Raw genomic sequence first — 11,947 nt, forward strand, 5'->3', positions numbered from 1 at the left:
ACACATCAGTAGAGTCACATAATACATACATGGATTACACAACACCATATGTGACATTAAAAATAGTGATGTTCGATTCGTGAACGAATCATTCAATACTCGAGAATCACTTTACTGACTCGTGAATCATGATTCACAAGCGCAACTGACTCACTGACTCATCCCTGTTGCTGTTAGCAAACTAATTCCATTAGTAGAAATATATCTAGCTTATAATTAAAATTGTGGGGAAAAAAAACAACAGCCAGTATCTTAACAAAAACATTCCTGCTCTGAACTGGAAGAAAAAACCCTGAGTAGAAGCTCACATCAAGACAATAGCTCCTCAGTTCACAGTAGCATCGCTCAGCTAGCATGCTAACAGCACCTTTGACTTACTCACCCCCTCCCTTGCTGTGCTGAATCATAGCATAAGGCAAATCACTCACTCACTAACCCCCTCCCTCCTGGCTCACAGCTCCAACGAGTTGAACGAATCACTGACTCACTCACCCCCTCCCTCCTGGCTCACAGCTCAAACAAGTTGAACGAATCACTGACTCACTCACCCCCTCCCTTCCTGTTACGAATCACTCACTCACTCACCCCCTCCCTCCTGGCTCACAACTTCTTCTTCTTCTTGGTTGGCAACCAATGTTAAGGAGCTTTACCGCCCCCTGGCTCACAGCTCAGTGGACATTTAGATGAGAAAATATATATTTGACACATTTAAGGAAAATACCAATAAAATAAAATAAAAATAAATAAATGTTCCCTTTAGAATTTTTTTTGCTCTTTTTTGCTCTAAAAAAAGATAGTTGTTTTCTTTTACAATAATTCATCTTAGCAGTAGGATTTACATTAAAAGAGAAACAAATTAAGTTTGAGTGAAAATATACATTTTTGCATCTCTGGTCAACTGACTCAGTGACTCAAATGACTCAAGAAACCCGATTCACTTTGGTGAGTGACTCATTAAAACTCGATTCAGTAAAAAGAATCGAATTTACCATAACTAATTAAAAATAATACAATTAAACAATTAATTCCCAATTTTGGATTTCATCTTGGTCAGGTGCAGCTTCTTTTTCTGAACAGACTGTGCTTTGAAATGTCCTTTGATAACTTCAAGGGTGCTATTTCTCTTGCAGTCAGCTTCAAACTTTACTCAACTTGTGTCCCTCTTTCAGTCCCATATTTCAACCAATTTATCCGTGAAAAGTCTCTCTTGGTACTTCTTGACTGCTGGATATTGCATAGCTTCTAAGAATACTTGAGACGACTTGGTCCTACTCTTGATTAAAGTCAGGGTCGGAGATGGGTAGTAGTTGATCTTGCACATTCATCATTCGGAAGCTGATTTGGGCACTGCATGGCTCGTGGCTCAAGAGTTGGGAGTTCGCCTTGTAATCGGAAGGTTGCCGGTTCGAGCCCCAGCTTGGACAGTCTCGGTCGTTGTGTCCTTGGGCAAGACACTTCACCCGTTGCCTACTGGTGGTGGTCAGAGGGCCCGGTGGCGCCAGTGTTCGGCAGCCTCGCCTCTGTCAGTGCGCCCCAGGGTGGCTGTGGCTACTATGTAGCTTGCCATCACCAGTGTGTGAATGGGTGGATGTCTGGATATGTAAAGCGCTTTGGGGTCCTTAGGGACTAGTAAAGCGCTATATAAATACAGGCCATTTACCATTTACCATTCCACTTGGGCTGCAGGCTCTGCAGCAGATTCAACGGCTACTGGATGGGTCATGGTTCAGCTGTCTGGAGCAGCCTGTTTCACTCTGTTGTTATGAGGACTTATCTATGAACCTTTGTGAGAATGCCATGCAATGTTAGTTGTTTTAGTCTTGTTAGTTCACGACTGCATGCACCTTAGTACTAAAGTTAATATTTGTACCCAGTTGAACTCTTCCTTAGCAAATTCCAATTCATTGCTTTATTTTGTGAAGCACTTTGAAATGTTTGTCCTAAATGCTGTTATAAAGAGAAAGCTTTATTTATCTTTACCTAGCTATCAATTTAGGAAGTGCATAGTAAAGCTCTACAAGGTTGTTTCATTTAGCTATTAATTTGTCTGTTTAGATGTGACATCTAATCACAGCCACAGCACCAGGGAGCTTTAGGGCGACTACTAGCTGAGTTACTGCCTCTTCATACAGTACACTATTGGGGATCTGTTGGCTTCTCTAAGATCCTCTTTGTTCTTAAACACTGTTTGAGCACATGTCACATTTATATGCTGAATTTGAATAAACATTAACTCTGTTACCGGCTGCGAATTCACAATTCATCATTAGCGCTTTTAGCCCTAGACTTGCCATTGCTGGCTATATGGCTGATCAAACTTCCCACACCTCTATAGCTGCAGAATCAGAATTTTTGAAAGCTAAGTTAGACAAAGCCACATTGACCACACTGTTCTTCATGTTGGCAGTAGTTAAACCATCACTCAAAAACCATCACTTGACCCTGCTGTCCTAGCCAATTATAGGCCAATCTCCAACTTCCTTTCATCTCTAAAATCCCCACAAGAGCAGCTGTAAAATAGCCACAGAGGAATGCCTTATTTAAAGAGTTTCAGTCAAGTTTCAGAGCACATCACAGTATAGAGACAGCTTTGGTGAAAGTTACAAATGATCTTCTTGAGGTCTCTGATAGTAGATTCATCTCTATGTTCTATACTGTTGACCATAACAGGTTATTTGAAGAATCCTCCCACATATACAAGACTAACCATTGAGCTTCACAAGGTTTCACCCCAGGATCTATTTCTGTTTACATAACACATGCCTCCTTCAGGTAACACCACAAAAGACACAACATACCTCTGCCATGCTGATGACACCCTCTCTCTCATCCATCCATGAAGCCAAACAACACAAACCTGTCAGTCAACCTAAAGGAATGCTCTGAATGGCATTACCTTGGTCTCCATTAACACTGTGAGGTTTCTTGGCCCAATATGCGCTAATATGCGCTTTTTAAGGACTGCTTTCTTCAATTTCTGCAATATTTCTAAAGTCCTGTCCCAGAGTGATGCTGGAAGACAAGTTCATGCATTCATTACTTCTAGGCTGGCCCACTGTAATTTGTTATTAACAGGATGTTGTAAAGACTCCTTAAAAGCATTCAACTACATCAAAATGTTTCAACATGAATACTGAAAGGGACTAGAATGACAGAGTATATTTCTCCTATTGACCTCTCTTCATAGGCTCCTTGTTAAATCTGTTTTTTAAATTACCATCCTGTTCCTATAGTACTGTATCTCCCCACTTCACTCTCAAACTTTAAGCTTGCTAGAATATTTAAAAGTAGAATGGGAAGCCAGGCCTCCAGTTTTTAGGTCTCTCCATAGGGTTATTATTAGTTATTAGTTATTATCAATCTCTGGCTCTCTTACACAGCATGTTTTTAGTCCTGTCTCCTTCTCCTTACTCAGCTGGTTGCAGCAGATGACCACTCCCCCCTGTGCCCAGTTCTACTGGGCATTTATTCCTGTTAAAAAGGGAGTTCCTCCTCTCCAAGTTTCTTGCTAAAAGGGGGTCAGAAAAATAATTGTGTTTTAATGTTTTATTTTTGCAGTTTATCCTTAGATAATAATGTGCCTTTAGATGACTGGCATCGCAATTTCATACCTGTTCAACCTTGAGTTGAATACTATACAGCATGACAGCCTTTGTTCTTATAGAAAAATAGGCATTGAAAAGCTAAAACAGCTGTATTAGACTATTCATACAAATTTTCATGCATGGATTGTTTATAGACAGTAATCATAAGAAATTCCCTAACTGTAATCTTGTTACACATTTTGGTGGTGGACTCTGAGGCAGACAATTACTTCACACCCCATTTTCCTTAACTTGAGTGATAGTAAATTTTGGACCGTAAATAATACATGTAACTGGTATTATGTTTACAATACACCTGGATGGCCATGATGAACACTGAGACCTCCTGAAAAACAAACAGTTCTAATTGCAGGGTAAAAGGTCTACTTCAACAGTTTGTAAATTTGGATTGTACCTGGTCAATAGTCGCTCACCTATAGAGGTTTAATCATGCTGACTCAACTCTGCCTTACCATAATCTTCTCAGTTTGCCCCATACCAATGAAATGTTCTTCTCTTTCCTTTTGGTTGCCAAGTGCCTGGTCAGACTGTATGTCCCTCCTCAGTGCTTCAAACTCTACCTCTTCACACTGGAACTAGAACAGAACTAGAATAGAGTCATTTAGTTCTGCATTTTTTACTAGAGTATGTATTTGAGTAATTTAAATATGTCAATCCAAAGACAACTGGACCCTGCAACACACAGGAAAGATAATTTATGCGCCATTTTTCTAATTTGAGGTTTGCTCATTTCTTATAGGGGATCAGGCTTTAGCCTCTTTCCCTCCAAAATATCTGATAAATTAGATTTTCTCTCTTTTTTTTTTTGGTTCATTCTTTGGGAGAGTTAGCAATTTAGCTCTGCTAAGCTATATGTTCCCCCCTTTTCCCCATGCAGTTAAGATTATGAGAGAATCTTTCTCTGCTTTCTCCTCCACACTGCATTCATTTTTATTTTTCTTCCGTTTGAAAGGAACTACAAATTGCACACACACAGAATTATAGCACTATGGATGGTTTAGTGCTGCACATTTAGAGCTAGCATCTTACTATTAGCTTCAATACATGAACAGAGGTAGCTGCCACTGGTCTATATGTAGCTGCACTGAAAAAGATAAAAGACATATTATTTGTCATATCTGCATACAGATTCACACATATGTACATATTTGCACCCACACAGTTACATACATGTCAGGAGGATACCCAAGAGCAGTGTACCAGGGTCAGAAACAGCAGATGTTTAAATTTCTCATTTCATGTTACCAGGGATCCTGAGTTTCATCAGTACCCCAACTTTTAGTAAATCCCCATGTGTAAGTTTCACCCCTTCAATAATGCAATGCTCATAAGGTGATTAATAACTTCTCTAAGTTTACTTATCTGTCCCATGCTCTACTGGGGTTCTAATGCTCTGTGTGTATCTGTTCTAGTGTCAATGGGAGTCATGTCTGCACCCTTTATGTATTAAACTTTTCAATAATATTCTAATGTAAGAGTGTTAGTAATGAATATATTTTAATAATCTCCTATCTAATACTTTCATGTGGCCTAGTTCTTATTATTTGTGTTCTTTTTCTACTGGGAGAGTAACATAAGGGGTGGAGCCCAGGGCTTTAAACTTATTAGTTTGTTGGGAGCATTCCTGATGCAGCTGCTTCATGTTGTTCACTGCAGATATCATGGATAGTTAGTACTCTGGTATCAGTCACAGTCCATGTACTGAAGATTTCTCTTGGCAGTAAATTCCTTGTTGTTATGGTGCTGCCCACATTCCTCTCGGAGTTCTCCAGGAACATCCACACAGAGAACATCCCAGATGCAGACGATGTTGGCTCTTAGAGGCCATCGATTGTCAGTCCTCAGCAGATTGATGAGTATGTCAGCTGACTAAAAGTGTGTTTTAATACACTTTTCCAGCCCTCTGCAGATACAGTCTTTCATTGGACTCAAGGAGACTCGGTTTCATGAATTGTGGATCTTCCCTTGGACGCTCCTCTCTGGAGTTCCTGGGCTTTCACATGTGCCAGTCATTGGATGTCGTCATCCGGCTGACTCCTCCTCTCCACCTTTGTGCAGGCCTCATCAATGACGTAGGCCTTCGCAGTGCCAGTGTTGCTCTTCTCCACAGACTCATGGCCTGCTGTCTTTCACTGGTGATCTGTGTTTCTCCCCTTCAGTTGGTGAGCTCCTTCATCTTTAAGGAGTTCTTTTTTTTTTTTTTTTTTTCACAGCAGGAGAGTCGTTGTTTCGAGTATGTGCATACATCAGTTAGTTAGTCATTTGCCCCACTTTTTTCTTTTGCCTGTGAGCTCGACCTCATGTTACTCTTCGCTATCTTACTCCTGATCTTTGAATTCTCCTATTTAGCTTCCTTTCCTCTGACTCACAACTTTCTTTGTCCCACCTGTCTAATCACTCTTCACTCTTCAGCTCCTTTATCTAACTTCCTACATCTCAGACTTTCTCATGTTTACTTCTCCTCTTCTAAGCCATAATCACTTTTGTCATGGTTTTTTGTTTTTTGTTTTTTTAGTACAAAGGTTCAACTTTTAATTTCTCCTTATTGCATTTTAGGTCAATGTGTTTTCTTTCTAATTACCAGCTTTTGCTGGAACAAAGGCTCTGTCATCACCTCCAAACCCTGCTCCTGTGTATTTCCACCCGCATGGTGCACACTGATTATTCAGGGAGCTTTCTGTTTCCTACTGGCAGCAGAGATTTATCTATATTTGCTTTTATTTTATTTTCCTTGTAAAACTAAAACAAGATCATAGGGGCTTTATTATCATATACAACAGTTTTTATGTTTTTCTGCTCAACTTTCCTGTAAGTGACAAGATGCAGCTGTGGGATTAACCCTGTCACTATTCGAAACCCTGATTCCTGAAATAATTGCCCCCAAATTTCCCACAATACCTGTTAAACTTGATAAATTAAAAGCAATAGTAATTTTGCATATGTAAAAGTTACCATATTGCATTTGCTGAAAACAGCATTTTGCACGTTATTCCTTAAACTCATGAAGTGCAATTTATTCATTTATTTACTTTCTTGGATGGTAAAAATCACTCTGATGTTTTGGGACTCTTAAAACTTAAATACTTCCTGATTCAAGCCTGACACTCGAGGCCTTAAAGGGTTAAGGTCCTCTTATGTCACACACCTCTGAAGCTCTTCTAAATATTATTTCTCTTATAGCTATAGAAGAAAGATTACACACAGTCTGACCAGCATCAAGGCGAGTGTTTTAGATACCAAAGATCCCTTTAATAATCCCTTCCCCCATACAATATCTAATCATGCTTTTTATTTATTTTTTGATCAGCAATTCTAATGATTCCACACCATTACAGGGAGAGTGCGAATAAGAACAAAAAGGGGGTTACCAGAGATGGGCAGTAACAAGTTACTGTAATCCGATTACTTCAATGACATCGCCTGATATTGACTAAACATTGTTTCAATGTTTCCTTGCTATCTGGGGAAGAAGAACAAAAAGGGGGTGACACACCAGTTATGAGACAGGAGGCGCTGCCATGTGGTGATACACTGGATTACAACACCAACTGTTACAATATGAAAACTGTTTTCTCTAATTATGATGCTGCATCCTGCATTTCTGAAACTGCTATTTGGTATGTGAGTAAAATATACTCTACGAAGCCAAAAGAGTTTATCTTACTGAAGCAGCCACTCTGGTGCAGTGTCCAGTTTGACCACTAGATGGCAGCAGACTTGACTGAGCGGTTCAGGAACACCAGAGAGGCTCTGAGCAGGTTCAAGAGATGTGATCCAGTCACATGTTCATGAGTTTGTAGTTTATTAGACACTAAAACAGTTCAGCTTTCTGTTTTTATCTTAAACCACTGAGGGAGACTCGATGAATGTTTCCCTGAGGAAGGAGCGATAAATAAAACTGCTTTCTAATAAATACACAATCAAACATTTATCATCTACTGATATAACCGGGTTTACTCTCCTCTGTGCTTATATCGTTTTAATAGAGTACAGCTGGCAGGATCTATGATAATATACTGAAATCACTTCGTTTTGACTGAACAGCAGACAAAACCCCAAATTAAGAGTTTTAAATCATTAAAAATAAACATTAATGAGGTTAGAATTCACATTTTAAAGCTGCTACTAGAGACTACTAAAGCATCATCTTAATTAGATGTCCTCCCTAAAACATGAAAACAAGTGTGTTTGTGTGAAAAGCCTGCGGCTAAGTGGGTAAATGTAGCGGTGCATCCATTAAAACAGTGATCTGCCACAGTCACAGGGTCATGTTCTCTATCTTATGTGGAAACATGTTTATATTTGTTACATGGAGCTGCTTCTGTTCCTGATGTCCTCTGGAGCTGATTTTACCTTCATCTGTTTAAACTGTAACACAGCTGGATCCCTGTGATTTTATTATTACGACCCTCACGTGTGATATGTGAGGAGTCCAGCACACACCTGCTTCCTGCTCTCTGCTGACATCGTGACCCTGAGCAGTCGTGTAACTGTGCAGAAGGTCGAGCAGCTGCTTCCTGCTGCGTCTGAGATTTATTCAGGAGGAAGAGAAGATGTGTTTGTCTCTTCTTCTCTGGAGCCAACCACAGTCCAGCTGCAGCCCTGATACGCTGCCTTCAGCTGCAGATACTGAGTGTGTGTGAACCTGCTGTGTGACTGTGTTTGTTGAGCCTGTAGTTTCACACTGTTGTTAGTGTAACTGTGCTGCTGCCTTAACTCGGCTACATTACAGGACGTGGCCACGATCCTATAGGTCCAATGAAAACTCTGCAACACTAAATGTTTTTAAAGTGTCAGCCTCCTCTAGAGCAGGGCTGTCAAACATAAGGCCCGGGGACCAGAATCGGCCAAAGACTTCAGCCCATTGGACAGCTTTGGAAAACAGGAAGCTGGGCATCAGTTTCTGTAACTTTAAATATATTAAATAAGTCTCACAGCGCCCTGCGACAGACTGAAGAGCTGTCCAGGGGAAGCCCACCTCTCCCCCCGTGGTGACTGGGAGAGGCCGTCCTGTCCTGTAGAAACACTGAGACGTGCTGCTGACGCTGCTCCTTTATATTAATATGTCTCGGGATTCAACAGGGACTTAAACATCTTTGCACTGACACAAAGAGGAGCTTCACTCGTCCACTGACCATCAACATGAGTGTAAAATCAGTGTGACGCTGCGCTCTACAGGAAGAGGACGACACTCCACACACAGAATCCAGAAACTAGAAAAGCTGAGGACAGAAACCCGAGAGGGGCGCGAGCAGAACCACGGCGTCACCGACAAAGACGAGAGCACGATCAGATATCTGCTGCACCGAGACGCCGAGCCAACAGCTGGATGTGAAGACAGAACATGTGAGAAGATAGCGCGTCCCAGAGGCCAACGAGGGAACAAGATGTTCCCACAGGAGCTGAAACAAACACGTCTTAAACTTTATATCCTGTATATTTAACTTCAGCTGTGCTCTCAGACCGACCGTGGACCCAGCAGAACTGGGTTCAGATCTCTGGGGCCACTTACCAAATTGGTTGTGCCTTCAGATATTCTTTTTTTTGAATACATTTCTTACTTTTTTCTGTGTTATTTTAGGTTTTTCATTATGAATAAATTGATGAAAACAAATTTCACTGAACTCATTTTATTTACAGTTGTTTTTAACATGTATGAACATAATCAAACTTTGAAGAGTTTTAAATTGACGTTTAAAGGTAAATAACAATAAAACAAGAATATTTCTAAAACATGAATTTTAGTCAGAGAAGGAAAAATATATACAAATATTTATAAATTTTCACACAGGATTAACCAAAGTGACCTGTTCCTGGACCGTTTTTTTTTAAATATACCGTACTTTGAAAGATTACACAAACAGAAAATCTCTGGCAGTGTTGCTGGATTTGCTGAAGGAAGATCAGACATGGATGGGGTGCTGCGACTGTGACCCATGGTTTGTCTTTTCTAGTCAGAAAGTGGAGAATCGCACAGGGTGGTCTGCAAAGAGAGTTTTAGGATGCTTCCTCCCTCTGTCCACTGCATCGTCCATCCACTGGTTTGCAGGGCAATCGACGGCTGCCACACCACTAAGAGGTTTTTCAGAAATATGCAAACCAGAGAAAGTGGATTCACTACTAGTATAATACTTGTGACTCTGTAGCAGACAACAGTTTGAAAAAGTGGTATTAAAAAAGATGCTTAGATAAATGTTTACTTGCCTGTTAACAGTAGTCATGGTCTGGTGGTACCTCCTCCAGGGCAGACACCTCGGCAGACAGCTGGTCCCGCCACAGAGCACCACTGACTGCCTCCAATCCAGCCTCCCCCTCATCATCCTCTGCTCCATCTTCCTCAGGTTCATCCTCAGGAGCCACAATGTCGCCAGCACTGAGGCAAATGTTGTGGAGGACGGCACATGCTGTTATTACCTGTAGTGATATACATACACACATTACTCTTTCATACATATACACAGACACACACACATATATATGCATATATACAAAAAACACCCAGCACGCCCCTGCGGGCGGTTTATCCTTCAAGCTCGGGTCCTCTACCAGAGGCCTGGGAGCTTGAGGGTCCTGCGCAGTATCTCAGCTGTTCCCAGGACTGCGCTCTTCTGGACAGAGATCTCCGATGTTGTTCCCGGGATCTGCTGGAGCCACTCGCCTAGCTTGGGAGTCACCGCACCTAGTGCTCCGATTACCACGGGGACCACCGTTACCTTCACCCTCCACATCCTCTCGAGCTCTTCTCTGAGCCCTTGGTATTTCTCCAGCTTCTCGTGTTCCTTCTTCCTGATATTGCTGTCATTCGGAACCGCTACATCGATCACTACGGCCGTCTTCTCCTGTTTGTCTACTACCACTATGTCCGGTTGGTTAGCCACCACCATTTTGTCCGTCTGTATCTGGAAGTCCCACAGGATCTTAGCTCGGTCATTCTCCACCACCCTTGGGGGCATCTCCCATTTTGACCTTGGGACTTCCAGGTTATACTTGGCACAGATGTTCCTGTACACTATGCCGGCCACTTGGTTATGGCGTTCCATGTATGCCTTGCCTGCTAGCATCTTGCACCCTGCTGTTATGTGCTGGATTGTCTCTGGGGCATCTTTACACAGCCTGCACCTGGGGTCTTGCCTGGTGTGATAGACCCCAGCCTCTATGGATCTTGTACTCAGAGCTTGTTCTTGTGCTGCCATGATTAGTGCCTCTGTGCTGTCTTTCAGTCCAGCTTTGTCCAGCCACTGGTAGGATTTCTGGATATCAGCCACCTCCTCTATCTGCCGGTGGTACATACCGTGCAGGGGCCTGTCCTTCCATGATGGTTCCTCGTCTCCCTCCTCTTTCTTGCGTTTCTGCTGCCTGAGGTATTCACTGAGCACTCGGTCAGCTGGGGCCATCTTCCCAATGTATTCTTGGATGTTCGTTGTCTCATCCTGGACTGTGGTGCTGACACTCACCAGTCCCCGGCCCCCTTCCTTCCGCTTAGCGTACAGCCTCAGGGTGCTGGACTTGGGGTGAAACCCTCCATGCATGGTAAGGAGCTTTCTTGTCTTGATGTCAGTGGCTTCTATCTCCTCCTTTGGCCAGCCTATTACCCCAGCAGGGTACCTGATCACGGGCAGGGCGTAGGTGTTGATGGCCCGGATCTTGTTCTTACCATTCAGCTGACTCCTCAGGACTTGCCTGACCCTCTGCAGGTACTTGGTGGTTGCAGCTTTCCTAGCGGCCTCTTCATGGTTCCCATTTGCTTGCGGGATCCCCAGGTACTTGTAACTGTCCTCTATGTCTGCAATGCTGCCTTCTGGTAGTTCGATCCCCTCAGTTCTGACTACCTTCCCTCTCTTTGTTACCATCCGACTACACTTATCCAGTCCGAATGACATTCCAATGTCATTGCTGTATATCCTGGTAGTGTGTATCAGTGAATCAATGTCTCGTTCACTCTTGGCATACAGCTTGATGTCATCCATGTACAGGAGGTGGCTGACAACCGCTCCGTTCCGTAGCCGGTATCCGTAGCCAGTCTTGTTAATGATCTCACTGAGGGGGTTCAGGCCTATGCAGAACAGCAGTGGGGACAGAGCATCTCCTTGGTAGATCCCGCACTTGATGGTGACTTGTGCTATGGGCTTGGAGTTGGCCTCTAGTGTTGTACGCCACATCCCCATTGAGTTCCTGATGAAGGCTCTTAGGGTCCTGTTGATCTTGTACAATTCTAGGCATTCCAGTATCCAGCTGTGGGGCATTGAGTCATAGGCCTTCTTGTAATCAATCCAGGCTGTGCACAGGTTGGTCAGTCTGGTCTTGCAGTCTCGGCTGACTGTTCTGTCTACCAGTAGCTGGGG

At 42.6% G+C, this 11,947-nt stretch overlaps 1 protein-coding gene across 1 annotated transcript in view; it reads right to left on the minus strand.

The window, feature by feature from the left end:
- Window positions 1-9,422: 9,422 nt before the first annotated feature.
- LOC109200299 (uncharacterized) overlaps window positions 9,423-11,947 on the minus strand; it is a 51,055-nt gene continuing 48,530 nt past the window's right edge. Inside the window, exons 4-5 of the mRNA XM_025904269.1 lie at window positions 9,810-10,019; window positions 9,423-9,677 (exon numbers count right to left, since the gene is read on the minus strand). Of these exons, the coding sequence (XP_025760054.1) occupies window positions 9,813-10,019 (207 nt within the window). The 3' untranslated portion in view covers window positions 9,423-9,677; window positions 9,810-9,812. The remainder of the gene's footprint in view (window positions 9,678-9,809; window positions 10,020-11,947) is intronic.

This window comes from Oreochromis niloticus, unplaced genomic scaffold (assembly GCF_001858045.2).
Source record: "Oreochromis niloticus isolate F11D_XX unplaced genomic scaffold, O_niloticus_UMD_NMBU tig00000692_pilon, whole genome shotgun sequence".
In the NCBI taxonomy this organism is placed as follows: domain Eukaryota; kingdom Metazoa; phylum Chordata; class Actinopteri; order Cichliformes; family Cichlidae; genus Oreochromis; species Oreochromis niloticus.